The 19319-nt window shown below is 45.6% G+C and overlaps 2 protein-coding genes across 2 annotated transcripts in view; one reads left to right on the plus strand and one right to left on the minus strand.

The window, feature by feature from the left end:
• Positions 1-19319, plus strand: part of DOCK2 (dedicator of cytokinesis 2) — a 458208-nt gene that overhangs the window by 242730 nt on the left and 196159 nt on the right. The gene's annotated exons all lie outside the window — the stretch shown is intronic.
• INSYN2B (inhibitory synaptic factor family member 2B) overlaps positions 1-19319 on the minus strand; it is a 123859-nt gene that overhangs the window by 21347 nt on the left and 83193 nt on the right. The window contains exons 2-3 of the mRNA XM_019982944.2: positions 2860-5080; positions 1660-1734 (exon numbers count right to left, since the gene is read on the minus strand). Coding sequence (XP_019838503.2) covers positions 1660-1734; positions 2860-4199 — 1415 coding nt within the window. The 5' untranslated portion in view covers positions 4200-5080. The remainder of the gene's footprint in view (positions 1-1659; positions 1735-2859; positions 5081-19319) is intronic.

Raw genomic sequence — 19319 nt, forward strand, 5'->3', positions numbered from 1 at the left:
TATTTTAAAAATATATATGTATATATTTTTTGTTTAGGAGGAAAAGATTTTGTCCTCCCTGAATCTAGACATTTAACAAGTTTTGTCCTCCTGGTGATATGAAATTTGCTTAAGATAGGGGATATTTTTAAAAAAAGAAGGAACAAAGGTAAGCAATTGATGAGACTCCTTAATTATTCTTTCCAATGCCCAAGCCTTTTCCAGAGCTCCCTTTTAAGAGGAGATATTTCACACTAAGGTAAAGGGCATATTTTTGTGAGCAATCCTGAAGCTCCTGGTATTTGATGAAAACACTTTGTGGTCCTGTGACTTTTAGGTTTAAAGAATTGACAGTTTAGTGAGAAAATGTCCAAGACCTCACCTGAGGCAGGAGCCCCTGACTTCCTGCTGCCCATCCCTTGCTAGGGTGAAATCTCAGGATTCTACTGGAGAGAGTGAGACATTAAAAACAAACACACACAGGCAACCCAGTTGGGCTTCAGTGCGCTCAGACCCTAGCTGCCTTTCTCATCAAGAGAGAAAAGTAATAGAGAAAATCACACTATATCCTTTTGTCAAACAGAATTAGAAGCCATCACCCGAAATGACCGCTTTCGACCGCTTTTCCACTGTGCCACTGAAAGTAGACCACCACCTAAATGGGCATTGATCGATCCAGTAATAGCAGGAATGAGCTCCTAGATTTGTACACAAGTTTACTGTTACAACCTGGAGAAGGCAATGGCAACCCACTCCAGTATCCTTCCTGGAAAATCCCATGGACGGAGGAGCCTGGTAGGCTACAGTCCACGGGGTCGCAAAGAGTCGGACACAACTGAGCGACTTCACTTTCACTTTACTGTTATAAAAGGCATTCACATGTATTTTCTCATTTATTCCTTATGGCAACTCTCAAGAGGAATAATTGTTTCCACTCTGCAGATGAGGAAACTGAACCACACATGTTAGCAGATGTAATTTGGGGGATTCTGACTCCTAGTTTAGGGCTCCTACCACTGTATGATGTTTCCCTTCTGTTTCTTCTAAAAGTTCACTCTAAGGCAGCAACCTTGCCTCTTGCTGGAAAGAAGCAATGTACTTAGAACTGAATATACAGTGCTTATCACAGTTCTTGACATATTGTAATTGCTTGGATGTGGTAGTTACTGTGGAGGGGTAGGATGTGCAGTACAACAATCAGGATCAGAAAGGGCTTGGTGTCAGAAAGATATGGATCTGAGTCCCGAGTCTCGGAATATTTGATTTGAGATCCCCTTCAGCTCTCTGAAAATGCTATGTGTGAGTGGGGCCAAATGACTAAACTTCCCTGGGGACATGAACGCCTACTTTAAGAGGTATACTGTGAAACGAGATACAAAGGGACATGCAGAGCTTAGCAAGGTGCCGGTGCTTAGTATTCAGGAAGGGGAAGGGTGATGATCTCAAAAGGATTTGCTCATAGGCCTTATTGTGAGGAAACAAAACAATGCCCTCTTTGAAACCAGATGTTAACATTTCATAGTCAAACAACCTTGTTTTCTTTTTTTGTCTTATGTATCCAAAGGCCTTCTGTCTTTGCCCCTCTCTTGACTTTCTGCATCTAAGAGAGATTACAAGAGTGTTCCGTGGACCCCGCAACTTCTGTGCTCTACAGAGCAGGTCTCAGCTGTGGCCAGGTACCTGTATATGATGCATGCCGTGTTCTGGCAGGTACTGCAATTGTTGAGATCTTGGCCAGTTCGATAAAAGTTGCGCCTGCAAAATAGAGCATTTGCTAGATAAATCTATGGGCAAACGCCCCCTGGCATGCACACATCCTACAGACTCATTCCCTGCAGCACAGCATTGTCATTCTCATGATTTCCAAAGTCTGAAGTTTCATGATCATTGCAAACAGAGAAACAAGAAATCCATATTAATAGGATCTCACGTTTCTAGAATGCTTTATAGATGTTTAAATACTTTGACATCTGGATTTTCTTCATGCTGACAATAATCCTCTGAGATGGGTCAGTTATTCTTACCCCCACATGATAAATGGGGAAACTGAGGGACTTTGCAAATGAGTAGCAGAAGATGATTAAAACTCCTAATCCCTTTAGGTCATATTTCTCCCTGTCTCGTCACAGTGCTTCTCTCTTGTAAGGTTATGTTGACTCTGATTCATAGCAGCAAATGCCAGTTAATTAATTCTTCCTTTTCCTACCCTTTTGTTGATTAGCTTTCACCATTCCTTTTCCTCAGTCTTTAGGGAGCACTGTTTCAAGGAAGGAGCATCCCACACCTAAACAAATAACTGCCTTCCTGTCCTCAGACGGATGCTGAGTCACCCAGGAAAGCATTCTGGAGCTTCTTTCTCTTTGCGGAATTATGATCTCATTTCAGTCCCTACTTAGCCGGTGCATGATGGACTGGCTCAAGCCTTCAGAGTGGTCAGTGGAGGGGAAGGTCAACAGTAAGCTTAGTGGCTGCCTCAAGTCCTCTGTGACAAACACACAAATAGCTAAATACTGTGCGAATGCAGTAACTCCCTGCAGGGATAGGGTTGGGGCAGAACCTGCGTACTGTCATTCTCCGCTATCATTATTGACTGGACCCACATCTTAATAAAAAGTAACTTTTGACCCTGCTGCTTCATCGTCCCCTTTCTCCAATCTGTTGTCATTTGGAAATAAAAACCAATCATCGTGGAAATCCACCAAAGCCTACAACCCAATGAAACCCAGTCCAAACAAAGGGAGACCATTGCTTATAATTTGGGAAAACGATAGAATTTCAAACATTTTGGAGACATTTTACTAATGGAAGGCAAGGGTCTCTCTCTGCCCCTATCCTCCCAAATGACTTTACCCTCCCTCCACTCCCCCAAATCCACCTTACCCTTCTGTGAGAGCTCGAGCTTTCTCCAAGTCTTGAATTACGTTCAAAAGGACTTTAATTTTCTCTTGGTTTGAGTGCAGAGACTCCTCCACAGATTGCAGCCTGCCTTGGAGGTCGCAGAGCTCGCCCTGCACCAGGTGAATTGGGTTAATCCCGCCAGTCACTCTCTGCTGCTTGGTCTCCCTGTTGGGGAGAGAGGAGGGGAGGTGACCGCTTCCTGGACAGTTCTGAAGCTCTGGAATGTCTGACTTGATGGGGTTCTTTGCTGTCTGCTCCTGGCACACAGGGGCAGATCCTGACTCACTGTTAGTTTGGAGTGACTGCAGGTCCTGGTAATTGTTACTCAATGAAGAACAGTCTGAAGCCCCCCCTGGTTGGGCTGGCTGACTCTGGGAGCCAGGTGGAGGGGAGCTGTGAGTCCGTGGATGTGAGGGAGCACACCTTTCCTTTGACCTAGATGACAGAGGGCCAAGGTCTTTGTCATCGGAGTTATCTTTGGGCAAAAGCAATTCAGGTTGCAGGTTCCCTGTGCCAGGCATGTGATTGGCTCTACTGGGGGCATTTAAGCAGGGGGGGATTCTTTCTGAATCTGGAGGCAGCTCTCTTCTCCCGTCACCTGGACGCCTGTCAACCAAAGGGGGTATGGAGTTGCTCATCTCAGCAGACCGGTCTGGGCTCAAAGTGGACTCCCTTCCTGCCCAGGTAGGACTATGGTAAATATCATCTGGGACCTGAATGGCAGCTGTTACTTTCTCCAAGGCTCTCCATGTCCCAGCTTCGAAGCATAGGCTCACAGGCCCATTGCTTTGCACCTTGGACATTCTAGGGAGAAATGGGTGGGATACCTTGACCCTTCGAGGCCCATCCTCAAGATGCTGAGCCAGCCGTAAGTAGGCAAGGTCAGAGGACACAATGTCCTGCTCAGAGAGATTGCCGTTCACCTGGATGGCACTTTGGGATGCTGTCGGCATTTCCACCAGGGACTTGCTAGCTGTGAGTCTCTTCCTTTTGAAAACCGGGAAATGCTTCCTGAGACTGGGGGACGTTTGGATCGCGATGTTCCGAAAGCCCCCTGCCTTCTGGGACCTGGGAAAGGAGAGTGAGTAGGTGGGGAGGTGATGGTGCCTGGAGGCCTGAGTCTTTCCCATTACAGCCGGGTCCTCGGACGCCTGGACATCCACCTCAGCTAGACCAGGCGGAGTCTTACTGGTGCCATCTTCCTTGAATCGGACCTGCTGAGATTTGCTCCTGCGGTGGTGAGGTTGCTTCACCAGCTCCACAGACTCGAGACTGTTCCGTTTCAGAAGCACAGGCCTCACTTTCATACTCTGCTGGGCCATCGAGCCTCAGTTGAAAGGATTAGGACCACACACTTCTCCGGGGCACATTTCCTTAGGTCTTTGGAGCAGCTTCTAATGACAGCATCTCAGACACAGAGATCTGCCTCCGAGTATGGGCAGCTCTGTTGGCCATTCCCAGCCAGTAGGTTTTACTTAGGGGGGAGAGAGCTCTCTGTAACGCTTCCCCTGCAGTTAAAATATTATTCCATCGCAGTGGTAATTACCACTTAGATAAACAAGGAGTTAGGCTAATTATTAAACCTCTGATCTACCATGAGAGCTGGTGGGCTGTTTATCAGAGGAGGCTGGCAGGCAGTTCTGATCCTGGAAGAAGCTTGTGGTCTTGAACAAAAAGACAACGAAAGTCCCATTTAGAGGAGAGCGCCAGACTCCCAGTGTGTGAATTCCAAAAGAAACCTGCTATGTCTGGAACATACGGCTTCCTTTCCGGGAGCATCAGTTCCCAGCGTAAAACTACAGGAACCTTAAACACATCTCCTTTCCATCACATGTAAACAGGTGGAGAAGTAAAGGACCCGGGGCTTGGCTTCTTTCCTGGTACATGATGCTCCTAACGGAACATCCCCATTCATGTCAATCAGAGGTTCCTCCTTTGAGGCCATTGTTTTCTTTCATGCTGTCTCCCTTCTCTTCTGTGAGCGAAACTTATCTTCCTAAATAGCCTCACAGAACCCAGTGGGGTGTGCCGCGGACATCCAGGGGCCTTCAGAGGGCAGAGTCCCTGTTGTGGTGTCTTGGCTGAAGTTCACATGTGGAGAAAGTGAGCCACATTAGCAGCCTCTGGGTATTTGAGCCCAAAACTTCGTTCACTTGGGGTTGGGGTCAGGGACCTGGCAGTCTTTATCAGCATGCAAGAGAGTCTGAAAAGGAAGAGACAACAGATGCCGCTGAGAACACAGTTCCTGTGGGCCTGGGTTTCTCTCCAAACTCGTCTCCCAGCTGAGGGCTTCTGAGTGGGTGGTCTAGAGTAAGTCAACTCGCTGCCTTTGTGTCTGTTCCCCTAGTGAGCCGGGCACCTGTGGCTGCCAGGCCTTGAAGCAAAATGCCCGTCTGCCTGGATTATCTCCTCCTTTCATTCCCAGGCATCACCCAGCCAACTCCTATTCATCCATGAAACCCCAGCTTAAATGCCTTTCAAATGACTCCTCCCTCACACACGCCTCTGGTGCTAGATCATATCAGGACCTCCCTTAGATTCAATATCTTTGTATCACATTCTTTGAAACACAAATTTTATTATCCCTAAATAATCATTTGTCTATGTATTTATTTAATGTGCATCTCCCCCACTTCCCTGTAAGCTCCAGGGTGTCAGGAGCTGAAGCCTTTTTTTTTAACCACTAGATGTTTCTAGCCCTCCTTCAGGTTCACTGTGAGTGCCTAATGAGTATGTACCCAGAGAGGATGGCTGAATGCAGCCAAGAAGAGCCTGGGGATGGGGATGGGGACCCTAGGGTATTCTGCTAGGCAATCGGATGGTGACTTCTCTCTGCTAGGACCGAAACACTTGCTAGAGAACAAGATTTTCACCCAGTTTTTTCATTTTTAATTGCTTTCTAGGAGATAAATGTACATAAAATTCTCCATGGCAAGTGTACCTTGTAGTAATAACAGTTACCATTTATTTTTACCATGCTGTGGGTTTGACTTGCATTTCATTACAACCCTTGTTTATCAAGTACTCACTAATGCACCAGGTGCTGTTCTAAGCACTTTCAAAGCCATAGCTCATTCATTCCCTACCCTACAGAGGTGGATATTCTTATAACCCCATTTTACAGTTTGAATATGCTGGGGCCCAAGGACACACAGCTTGTGACAGAGCCAAGGTCTGAACTTAAATAGTCCGGCACCAGAGTCTGTGCTCTTAAACTCTGAGTTTACTGCTTTCCCAATACTGCATTATCTCATTAATCCTTAGAACAAAACTGTGAGGTTTTATGATCCCCTGTGGACTGATGAGGAAACTGAGGCTCAGAGATATTAAGTACCCAGTGGAGGAGCTGAGAGGTAAATCCAGGAGTCTGTGATTCCAAAGTCTGGCTTCTTACCCAAAAGGTGATGATTTTGTCCTCTTGGGATCTTCCCGGTATTCAGGGTAGTGATTTGAATACAGAGTTTGAAGACCTGTGCAGGTCTTCGAGATGCAGGGGACTGTGCCCTGGCCTGTCCAGGGCAAGTGAGTCTGTTTGCTTCAAGTATGAGGTGAAATGAGGCAAGTGTGAAGCCTTTGTGTGTTGAACAAAGGATTTTAAAAGACTATGAGAGTGATAAAATAGTCCATCCGTATTTAGGTGTCTTTGAGGGAATATTCTGTCTGTGGCACTCAGCCTTATCATAAAGATCAAAACCTCTGGCTTCACTAAGCATGGGTGCTTTGCTCCCAAGATGTTCTCCATGCTGCTGGGGGCACCCATTTTGTGGGTGCAGCTTAAGCCTTGATTCTCAGTGTTCTGCTCTTCCCAGGAATTGCTAGATGATGCTGATAGTGATTTTGGCTTTCCCAGATCCCAGCTACCCTGAGAGGGCCAGCTAACCTAGTGAGGCTGGTGCAGGTGGTGGCAGGTCCTGAAAGAAGAAAGGGTTCATCTAATGCGAACAAGTTGTCAACCCGTCATGAGGTTCTAGAATTACTCCTCACATTCTGGGCTCAGATCCTTGTCCCTTCCTGGCTGAAGGATTTGGGACAGTATTTATTCTCTCCTAACCTCATGGTTTTCATCTGTAAAATGGAGATGAGATAGAGCATAGACACTGCATTTATGTGGGTCTGATGGGAGAAGTAATGAGACCATGCATGCAAAGTCCTCATCACAGAGCTCAGGTCACAGATCACTTAGGCTACGATTTTCTGAAGCTGGTTTTCATAAGAGCTAATATCTACTGAACTCTGGCTGTGTGCCAGGCATTGTCATAGGTGTCCATTTATTTTTGTCCTTAATAATTTTCATGACAGCCTTAGAGGCAGGCACTGTCCGTCATGCCTTTAGTAAATGAGGAAACCGAGGCACAGGAGGTTAAGTAATTTGTCGCAAGTCATTTACCCTGTGAACCCAAGGACCGGCCCTGGGGCGTCAGCTCCTAACCACTGGGGTTTCCTGCCTTCTCCAGAACTGGGAAAGGACTAATCTTGTTAGGCTGTCAGTCCTTTCACATTTTCCTTCTGGAAGTCAGCCGCTATTCTGGTTTTCACCCTGCTTTTCCTCTAGGAAATGTATACATCCCTGACATGTTTTATTTTAATCTTTAAAAAGTTTTATATTTTTAAAGCATTGTAGGTTCATTGCAAAAAATCAAATAGTGTAGATAAAAAAAGGAAGGAAAAATCACCTGATATCTCACTATCAGAAAGAGCCACTATGCACCAATCGTTTAGTGAAGTGCATTCTAGGCACTCTGCTGTGCAACATTTGCAGTCATAGCAGGCACATTGTATCCATGCGGATTTGTAGGAAGCCTTTTTTTTTTTTTTCAATAAACAACATGGAGAAATTTCCACATTATGGCACATAGATTCGCACCATCATTTAAGTAGGCTAATAGCACTCTGTTGTCTAGTTACAGCATGATCTATTCAAATAATATCCTTTTGTGGATATTTAGGTTGTTTCTAAATATTTGATATTATTAATAATCCTATAAATAACATTTTTCTCTCTGTGAACTTTGGAGCACTTGTCTAATTATTTTCTTGGAATAAATTTGTGAAAGAAGAGTTCATGGATTAAAGGCATTTTACATTTCATTGATATTACCTCTTTTCTTTCCAGAAAGTTCTACCAGTGGGCAGCCCTACTGTTGGCTTCATGAGAAAGCCTTTTCACCAGAGCCTCTTTGTCACTGTTTGGTCAGTTTCTGATGATGTTTTTCCTCATTACTAATTAAATGGGAGAGAAATTGTATCTCATTCTCACTATGCTACTTATTCAAGATTGGGCGTTTTCTATGTGCGTATTTGTTTTTTTTTTTAATTTATTTATTTTAATTGGAGGCTTATTTATTTTATTACTACATTTCGTACAGGCAAAGAATGAAAAACTGAAAGTGACAATGTGAACAATTAAGCTTTCGCAAGAGTGAAAACTCTTGTGTCCTAGACATGACCTAGGAAGCTTAGCAAATATAAACATTTCCACCTTTAAAAAACTGCATATTTACATTGGAGAAGGGAATGGCAACCTCTCCAATATTCTTGCCTGGAAAATCCCATGGACAAAGAGGCCTGCAGGCTGCAGTCTACGGGGTCTCGCAGAGTTGGACACGACTTAGCATCTTTTGCCCGCCATGCGCACCATGACCCCTGCACAGACGTGTCCCAAGGAGGATAGCTGGCTAAAGGGAAAGGCCTCCGTAGCCCTCAGGTCTCAGGCTCCTAGCTCACCCTTAATTGATAGGGAGTTGCCTGGGCTTTGGCAGTTAGGGTTTACTGGATATCCTGGCCAAGGTCCAGAATTGTTCCCTAAGGTGGCTGGGGGTCATTGCAGACCTTTTCAATGCTTCATTCTCTCTTCTCTTGATTATTGACTTACTGACACAAACCATATCAGATGTTCCTATGAAATTGGTGTCAGTAAGTACAGAGACACTTAGTCCTATCTCCGTAGATCTTCAATTTTAGACTTTCTCTGAAAAAGACTCCCAGGTCTCTTCTCTGGCATGTATTTAGGCTAGACAGTGAAGGCTTAGGTGCATAAGTTTCATTCTGATTGATTTTGACTAGAATCTTCTGCTTTCTGACTGTTGATCTGAAATAAGTGATTGGCCTTCATGACACCACATAGAGTGGTTGTGAGGATTACCTGAGATAATCCATATAAAATGATCAGTTGTTAGCTTTTAACACAGAAACCAACTGGAGACTCTGATATCATATAATTAATGTGGGCCCATCCACTTTCTTGTGGGAGAGTAAGCTGTAGGTGAATTTATAAGAGAGAATACACAAGGATGGCATTCCCAGGAATTCTGTCCATCTCTCTGTACCAAGTGTATATTTCATATGTCTCCCTGTACAGTTATTATCTGATGACATTCAGTCTCCTCAATTAGACTACAAAGGAAAGTGGTCACAGTCCACTTGAACTCCTACCACCAGCTTGACAGAGAACAAGTGCTAGGTAAATTCTTGTCAAAGGAATGAATATAACCCCATATTGCTTTCATTTGCCTTAGCTTCGGGTAGTTTTGTAGTTAGTACAGGTGGTGCTAGTGGTAAAGAACCCACCTGCCAATGCAGAAGACATAAGAACTGCGGGTTTGATCCCTGGGTGGGGAAGATCTCCTGGAGGAGAGCACAGCAACCCACTTCAGTTTTCTTGCTTGGAGAATCCCATGGACAGAGGAGCCTGGAGGGCTACAGTCCATAGTCTTGCATAGAGTCAGACATGGCTAAAGTGACTTAGCATGCACGTGTGGAATAAATATTTGTGTAACTAATTAAGAGCAAATGAATTAACTTGCTTCCTTTTTCTTTTCAATGATATATTATCAATGATATATTTTCAATAGTTTTCTGTGATGAATAAACTATGTCCCTTAGTAGATTATGCTTGCTCTGTCTATGACTCACTTTCAATTCGGTTAAACTTTATTGACAATCTGTTATGATCTTGACACTATGATAAACACTGTGGAGATTATAAAGAAGAATAAGACCTAAGCCCTATCATAGCACTAAGAAGGGACCTGATAATGCCGTGTTATGTGGAATCAGTCCCTGGGAAGTGGTACAGACGGGGTTGACTCGAGGAGGACACTTGATTCATTTCGTGTACTCAAATGCTGCTGTATCAGGGTGCTCCGAAGGTGCTTTATGTTTCAAATGGGGTTTGGACTTTGTCCTTTGCTCCAGGAGTCAGCAGGTTGTTTTTTTTTTTCCATAAAAGGCCAGATAGTAAATCTTTTTAGCTTCACCAGCCATAAGCTTTCTGCTGCAACTATTCAAACTCTGCCATTGTGGCAAGAAAGCAGTTGTAGGCAATATGTCAACAAATGGCTGTGTCTGTATTCCTGTAAAACTTAAATGTACAAGATAGGCAATGGAACAGATTTGGCCTAAGGAGTAGGGTACAGTTGGCCACCCCTGGCTTTAGGCAGTGCGGAGTCATTGGTGGGTTTGAGCAAGGGCACTTGATTATGTTTCTGTTTTTCAGAGAAAGCTCCAGTTTGCCTACATGCTGCCATTTCCTTTCTCCTTCTGTATTCAGAATCAGTAATAATAATTCTTACTGTTTATACCACACTTTACAACTCACAAAGCATTTTCAAACCCATTTTCAAACTCCTTACACTGTTCAAAAGCATTGCCCCTGTTTCCAAGAGGAGGAATCAGACCTGGAAGAGTTAGATGGCTTGTCCTAAGTCACAGGGGTGGGACTGGAACCCACTCTAATGGAGACCTCGTGAACCCACCACCACCGCCACACAGACACCCACACACACACACACACCCCATTTAGCCAGCCGGCTGTCTAACCATTTTATGTATTGGTCGTGTTTCCTCAGCTGGAGGATGCATCCTTAAAGGGTCTTACACTCCCTTTACATCCTCCAGTGTAGGAGACACAGGGCTGAGTTTGTGGGATCTGATCTCTCACCTCTGGGTCTTGTGGTTCTTCCCATCAAAGTTTCCATTCTCTTCCATCTGTATCCAGTTAGTTGCTTGGCAAATCTGTTGGTAAGCATTACTGCATACCTATCTGAAATAAGAGTTAATGTTTGTGATCCAAGCCTTTGCTTGTCTTTCCAATTTGAAAATTGCCTCACCAGCTTTCTCCAAAAGGAAAAGAGGGCAGTAAATACTTAGGGTCTGTCTTATTCTACACTTACCCTCAAATGGATAAGAAGTCGACGGAAACTGTCTTTTACCATCTGGAATGACTAAGCATAGGAGTACTTGGAGGCAGAATTAGGCACTGAAGGACCAGTTTGAGGCCTCATATATCTGGACTCTAAAGAGAGAGTAGATCTGTGGTGATCATGGAATCCTTTTCTCACTTCTCATTGTGCCCTGTCTGACCTTTTCTCACAATTTCTGCTATTTAGGCCAGGTCTCCATCATCTCCCATCTGTGCCACCAAAAGAGAGGTCTCCATACGTGCCTCCTTTACCATCCATTTTCTGCACAGCAGCCAGAGCCATTTTTATAAAATTTAATCAGGTCACATCAGGCCCTTCTTTGAAACGCTCCAAAGGTAGCCTGCCGAATTTAAATTAAATCTCAAATCTTTACAGAATCTGCTAGAACCTGCATTGTCTTGCTGTGTCTGCCTTCCTGACCCCATCTCCTCTCAGACCACTTTTCTCCTTGCTGGCCCTGGATATGCCACATTCATTCTTATTATCTGACCTTTGCACTGGCCGTCTCCTTTGTCTGGGCCCCTCTTCCCCAGGTCTCTCTGAGGCTGGCCTCTCTGCCCATCAAGCCTCAGGTCCAATGGTGTGTTCTCCTGGAGGCCTCCCCTCACCTCCTCTCCATCCTCCATGTCCCTCTGTGCAGCTGTCCCCTATTCTATTAATGTGATTATTTGTTGAGTGTCTCTGTCCCTTTTATTGAGGAACCTCAATAAATATTTTTTGAATGAATGAGTAAATGAATTCTTAGAGTCATACAACCTTAGAAATAGCGCAGAAAACTTTACAATTTGACACTTTGAGGAGCATCTCATTCAGTGGTTTTCAAATCTCTAGCCCTGGAATCAGATTTCCAAATCCAAGCTGGAACCCAATCCCAACATCTAAAACAGAATAAAGTCACACTATTCTAGACAAATGTGGGATGCAGTGCTCCCCCAGTTACTCTGAGCCGTGCCCTGGAACCCTAGGGTTCCAAGTAAGCCCAGTTTGAAAACCACTGAGATAAACTCTTTCATTGTACAGATGGGGAAACTTAGGCTCTGAGCAGTTCTCATCTCCCTGTAAAGTCCTTGAGAATGCAGAGTCACTGGTTTGTATCCCGGGCCCCAGAAAGGTCCCTGGCACAGAGCAGGAGCCCAGGGAAGGTCTGTTGAGCTGTTGAGGCACCACTGAACAGCTGAAGGCATTGTGGAACTGATGCCGTGCTGAAGGCAGAAGCGGACCAGGATGCCAGGGCTTCGGCCTTTGTTCTCCAGGGCAGCAGTGAGATGGAGGGATGGCGTCTGGTTCAGCATCTGGCACCTCGTTTAGAACAGACCTAGTGGAAGAGATCAGCTTCCTGCTCCCCTTCTGCTACTCCAGCCCACAGACTGCATTTGTCAAAGGAAGCAGGGAAGTTAAGGTTGCCGTCTTTGTTGCTGTTGTTTAGCCCCTAAGTCGTGTCTGACTCTTTTGTGGCCCCAGGGACTGTAGCCCACCAGGCTCCTCTGTCCATGAGATATTCCCAATAACACTGGAGTGGGTTGCCATTTCCTTCTCCAGGGGATCTTCCTGACCCAGGGATCAAACCCATGTCTCTTGCATTAGCAGGTAGATTCTTTACCACTGAACCATCAGTGAAGCCCAGAGTTGCCATCTACCACTTCCTTATTCTTATTCTGTTTCTTCTCACTTCTCTTCCTTTTTTATATTGTAAAATGTTTCAGGCAGGCAGAACAGCACAGAGGAGAGTATAGTCAACACAGCAATCACCGTTAACCCCCAGCCTAGCTTCAGAAAGAAAACGCTACAAATCCAGCGAAACTTTCCTCCTTGGTTCCCTCTCCTCTCTCCTTTCAGTTCCCTCTCTGTCTTCACCCTTGTCCTTCGTTTCTGTTTTCTCCTGCACGTCTCCTCCTCCAGCTCCCTCTCCATCCCTTCCCCAGGTCTCTTGCACTGTCTGTATTACACTCTTCTTCCTCATCCTTGTCCCCTTCTCCTTTTCTTCTCTTTCTCTCCAGTCCCTTCTCATTCTCCCTTGCATCTTTAAGAAGAGCTTGTGGGTCAGTGATTCATTCCTTTGGCTGTTTAGTGTCAAGGATGATAACTCAGTATCTCTTGGAGTTGCCTCTCTTGCAAACTTTAGGGTACCTGCCCTGCAGGTCGACAGATCTCTGGTCCACACATTCTCCAGCTAGAGGCACTGGCTGCTTCTGCTGGTACATCTGGAAGGTCGCCTCCAGGTTACTGTCTCCAGGGTAGAAGTTTTGCTAGCTTCAGATGCAATTGTCAGTCACTTCTTCCAGCTTCTTCTCATAAAGGAGAGAGTGATACACATATATACAGTTTTATCAGCATTTTGACTTTTTTCCAGAAAGCTTTCCTGATCGAGTCTCTCACTGCATTTCTATTTCACTACATCACTGGGGACATTTTCTTACCATTTTTAAGGTTATGCTCTTTGGACTTTTAAAGAATTTGATGTACTCTTCCTGGGGCTGGACACTGGGGAGCTGCCTGCACAGACATGCAGAAGAATCTTTAGCGTTTTGTATTTGTCATCAGAGGAGTAACTTCGTGTCAGATGGAAGTGCAGGCACAGGGTTGAGTGGTTATGTCTCAATCCTCTTCTCCATCTGCTCAAGTCCAGGAAAGTCAGCAAGAAGCTGGGCAACGATGATTTGCATTCTTTAAATAGATTCATTTGTGGAGTAAGGGGTTGGCTTAGGCCGAATCTAGGTTCTTTTTCACTGTGGAGCTGTCCCTACTTCCTGTTTCAGAAGGGGTTGGGGGGGGGTCAGTTACAGCCAGAGAAGGCGGGAAGCGCCTTCCCTGTGTCAGCAACACCTTCTTTGGTTTTGTGGCACCCGCCGCCTTCTTAATCAGTCTGAGCTTGCAGTTGGTAATCTCATTCTGTCAATTGTCTGATGCTGTTATGAATAAAACAGTCAAAGTCTTCCCGTTCAAAAGAGACCTATATTCCCATGTAAACCAGCCAAATGCATTTGGCTGATTAAAATTCTAGTATTAATACTAGAAATAAGAATGATGCCAACAACCCTTTGGCCTTGAATAGAAATGCTAAAGTTTTCAAAGGGTTTCCAGATATACGGGTCCATTTTGGCCTCACACCAAGTACTGGCAAGACCAGGCAGTATCCCTCCCATTCTGCAAATGAGGAAACTGGAAGGGAGGGGAGAGGTTTACCAAGAGTGTGGTCTGGTATGGCCAAAGGGACCTGAAACTTTTGGGACCAGGGAGTGTCCTGTGGGGCTAGAGGAAGTCCAGCGCCCACCAAAGGCAGTTCAGGCGAAGACCAGCTGATGTGGCTGACAGCATGGACTCGCGGATGCCCACTCCCCGACACACACACACACAACAGACAGTTGTCAGGCCCCAGACTCCGCAGCGCTCCACCCTCCCCGGTACCGCAACGCCTTGGCAGGCAGCTGCAGTGAAGGCTTTCTGGCTTCTGGATCCCTGCCTGCACTGCAGAATTTTCACAAGGAGAAGGGAAGGGGGGAAGTTTATGGTCTGATCTATTCGCAGATGAACCGAGAACGCGGGGGCAGCCAGCAGTGTGCCGAGGCGCAAGATTCCTGTGCTGTTAAAGAGTCCAGCCCTCAATTCCCAGCCGAGCAAAAGGTGCTCAAATCAGCAGCTGCCACTGCTCTCATTGTTACTATGACTACCATGATGCATTGGGTCCCTACCTGCACAGACAGAGGTCAGAGGACAAAATCCCAGGGTGTGAGGGTCCCGGCTGGGAGCTGCGGCAAATCTCAAGCGACACTAAGGAATACAGTCAAGTAAAAACAGTAAACTTGAAGAGAATATGCTGCCAGACGTCTCCCCTGGTTTGGGTATTCTCTGTGAGGCTGGGGATGTCTCCATGGCTTTTTGTTGTTCACTTCCTCCTCACTGACTGCCTCAGACCGTTGCTGGTATCAGTGTCCCTGTCTGACCCTCCCATACCGTCCCTGCCAGTGCTAGTTCTGATACCCCATCTACCTCCCGAGCACATCACAGGCCAGCGAGGACACCTTTCATTGCCTCTCACTTGGTGGACCCACGATGTTGGCCTGATGACAAGGATGCTCTGTGACTTACTGATAATTGGTCAAATCACAAAGGATAAAATGTTGCATTTACATATCTTCCCTTCTCCTCCTTCTTTCTCCTTTCCTTCTCTGCCTTCTTCTTCCTCCTCCTTCTCTCCCTTCCTTCTTGCAAGGGGAAGGGCATGTGAACAGAGAGAGCCAGGCAGTCACCCAGTCAGCACCAGCCCAGGCTTCCTCCCTACCCCTAAGGGCAGGAGACAGAGAAAAGCACCGAGCTGGGCAGACCACTTTCCCCAGGCCCGGGGGTGCTCACCCTTAGTCACCTGCAGTCCCCGGAATCTCCAAGCCTGCCCCACCCAGACAGAAGCAGCTTGAATTCACTTATCCCATCCTGCTTAGAGCTTCCCAGAGCCCTATGTGTGCCCCAGACTCCAGCCACTAGGGCTCCCGCCCTCTCCCCATGTCCCCACGTATAACACAGGCCGCAGGAGTGAGGTGGCATTCCATCTCCTGGGACTGAATACAGATAGTTATTTAGTGAGACCTTTTTCATAATAAAGAAGTGTTCGCAACCTATTCGCAAATAACCCATAGTTATTCGCAACAACCTATACTTGTTGAATGACCTAGAGTAAGTCACATGATCTCTTTGAGCCCAATTTCCTCATTTTAGCATGAAAAGAATATTTGGCTTACGTAATGAAGTGTCTGGCACGTAATAGGGATAGAAAGAATCAGCCGGCAGACCTCTTGGCTCCCTTCCTGCCTCCTTTCCCATTTTCTGGGCTGAACATTGTCCAGCGACGGCCCCACTTCCATCCCCTGCCCTTGTCTTGCTTGAACAGAGACCTTTATACAAATGACATGATCTGAAGCCAGGCCCGGGCCACCCTGCACCATCCACACTGGTCCTGTGTTGAGCCTGGCTTGCTAAAGAAGCACCCAGAGCACAGGGACGGGAAGAGGGAGCCAGAAACACAGCTGTGTTTGGGAGCGGATGAGGACGGCGGCTCCCCAGAGCTCACCTGGAGAGGCTCTAGGGTGAGATCCACAGCCTCACAGGGCTGAGCTGCTGCGGATGACTCTCCTCATCTGAAATACCAGATGTGAGTCTTTTTAGAGTGGTCTGATAATTTAGATAGTATAGCATGGTGGACAAGGGCATACATTTTGAAAATGGACTGCCTCAGTTTTAATGCTGGCTCTGCCATTTTCTGAATCTATGACTTAGGGTAAATTATTTAACCTCTCTGTGCTTTGGTTTCTCCGTCTGTCATACATGGCTAATAACATTACTTCATAAGTTGGCTGTAAAGTTTAAATGAAATCATACTTGTACAGCATTCAGGAAAGTTACCCATCAGGCCATAAGCACTTAATCCATTTGGCTCCTGTTATCATTCCTGGCATTAGTACCTTCAGCATCATCACCACCATCATTATTATCAAGGTGTGAGAAACAACGAAGATTTCCATCACTCACCAGTCATGCTGCTCAAACGCCCATCTATCAAAACAGGTGTATTTAATCTATCAAACGTATGTATTCCTCTCCTACCTACTGTGCCTGTGGTTGTGAGAACTGACTGATATAGAAGTGAATGCTTGTGACAGTTTACCATAAAAAGCGGGTATTATAAAACCAAAAGCAATAGTAACTAACAGAAGATAGGAGGCCAAAGATAGGAAAGAGGAGGAAAACTGAGCACTAACTTTAGTGTGAATTTCCCAGTAAACCATGGCCAAAAGGGACACCCCATGCAACGTGTCGTTATCATTACTTAGTACATAAAATATGTCATCTCATTACAAGTCGTGGCCTTGTTCATAGTCTTGAGCTCTAAGAAAAATCTACCATAAGAAAATTCACTGTAAATATTTTTCAAATCTAAGGTTTCAGGTCTAACCTCTAGGAGAAAAGATAATTCTGATGTGATTTGGGAAATATCACAATAAAACTGGTTGAAGAGATGTGAGTTCTTTAACCCAGATAAGAGAAACGGTGTGTGTGGAAGGAGGGCCGACGGAAACGGGGGACATGATGTTCCATTGAAGACCACTACCACATCAAGTGGGGGGATAACATATTTCTGTGATGTTTCTGAAAAAAGAATCAGAACTCCTTGGTGGCGTGCCTCAAGGATGCAAACTGAGTTTCAGCTAAAGACAAAAATCCCTCCAAGCTCAGGTGATGCCACCATGCAGCGCACCAGCAGTGAGGTCACGAGTTCCCTGCCCTGCAAACGTTTGTCTGGGTGACCCACTTTCAGGTCCGTGTGCGGAAGCCCATGGCTCTGTCAGGGGGCATAGAGATGACTCCTGCACTCCAGGCCACTTTCGTATTTTCCAGGTCTACATGATATAGGGGCAGATACTCCAAAGACGAGATGAGCTTTTTCTCCTTTACATATAGATAAATAGCTAAAACAAAACCCATTTCCTACAATGCTGCTATCTTAGAAATCCAGGAGCAGGCTGGCTAGAGCAGCCAAATCACTTTGAAATTATTACTTAAGATAAAGACTATTAGGAAATCACTTGGCCAAGCAAATGTCAGCAGGTTTGGGGAACAGTCCCCTTGTCAGAAAGGACAGCGTCACTTGCCACCAGCCTCCTCTGTGTGTCCCATCTGCCGCCAGCATGAGCAAATGCACATCCCTGGGGTTCCCATAGCCCCAGCCCCACTTTCCTCCATCCGGGCATTCATCAGTGGGGCTGCCACCATCTCCTTCCTCACTGGGGCTCCTTTGGGGTCCATATCCTGCTTAACATGCATGACCAGTACCTCTGCAGTGCCCAGCACATAGTCAATAGCTGTAGCATATGGTTAGGTGTATAGGCTCTGAAGCCTGACAGCCTGGGTTTGAATTCCACCCTATCATTTATTAGTTATGAGCTTTCTGAGCCTCAGTTTCCTTATCTGTAGCATGTAGAGTACCCTCTGTGTGCTTGTGTGCACATGTGCACACAATTGTGTATGTTGAATGAGATAATAAAAGTTCACCTTTTGGCATAGTGTTGGTCTTATCTATTGCATCAGAAGTCAGCAAACTATTTCCATCAAGGGTCAGATAGCAAATATCTGCATCTCTGGAGGTCTCTATTACAACTATTTAACTCTGCCATTGCAGCATGGAAGTACCTGTAGACAATACATAAATGAATGAGCCTGTATTCCAATAAAACCCTATTTACACACACAGGAAGTGACTGAGGTGTAGACCATGGTTTGCCCATCCCTGTGATTGTAGGAAGCAGTAAGTGAGATGATCAGATGGAAAACTTAAGCAAGCACAGGGCTACAGGAGAGAAACCCAGTGGTATTATAGTGATTTCAACAATAGTGCCCAGTGGTTAAGTCGGAAAGATCTGAGTTTAAAATCTCGTTTGGGTGAATGGTGTATGATCTATGTACCTTGGTTTCCAATTATATAAAGTGCAACATTGTAAGTAAAAGGGACCTACCCGAAATGACTAATGTGTAGATGAAAAGAGATGATAAGACACGGTGCCAGGCATTTAATACGATGTCAGTAAGTGTTAGTAATGAGGATGATGATGCCAAAATGACTGCCAAACTGAACTAAAGGAAACTGAACATCCTCCCCAGCACTGAGGACGCCCTCACAGAACGGCTCGTTAGGTAGAACAAGGGCTTCTGATGCGGAGAGTGGCCGATACCCTGCCTTGAGGCTTCTATTTCTTTATCAGTGAATGGAGCCAGTATTCCTGGCTTTCTCCCTGCAGAGACAGGTAGAATAAGACCATGGTGGGAGAGCCCACGTACCATCTACTTAGAAATATGATGCTAAGTCAGCACCAAAATCAATGGCCACAAATCCCAGTGTGTGTCAGAAATGAGCCAGTCTTGCCCTCCTTGAGTGGGTCTGTGGATAGCTAGAGGGGCCAAAAGATCAGTAATGGAGAATATGAATTTTTGTTTTGCGCTGTGCATAGCTATTTGGAGACCTGAGTTTGGAGCAGTCTGAGAAGGCCTTTGACGTTAAATTGCTTTCGTTTGAGATTAGCGTCCTGGTAAGCATCTCTCCGCATATCACATTTTGTTCAGGGAAGATGTTGCTGTCAAAGGGGAGGCTCACTGTGCCCCTCTCTATTCCTTACTGACACATAAAGACTTCCTAAGCAGTGAATCTCCCCTGTGTTCATGCTGTGCTTTTTTTTAAAAAACTTCAGAAGTTTGTCT

This window comes from Bos indicus, chromosome 20, assembly GCF_029378745.1.
Source record: "Bos indicus isolate NIAB-ARS_2022 breed Sahiwal x Tharparkar chromosome 20, NIAB-ARS_B.indTharparkar_mat_pri_1.0, whole genome shotgun sequence".
Taxonomy (NCBI): Eukaryota; Metazoa; Chordata; class Mammalia; order Artiodactyla; family Bovidae; genus Bos; species Bos indicus.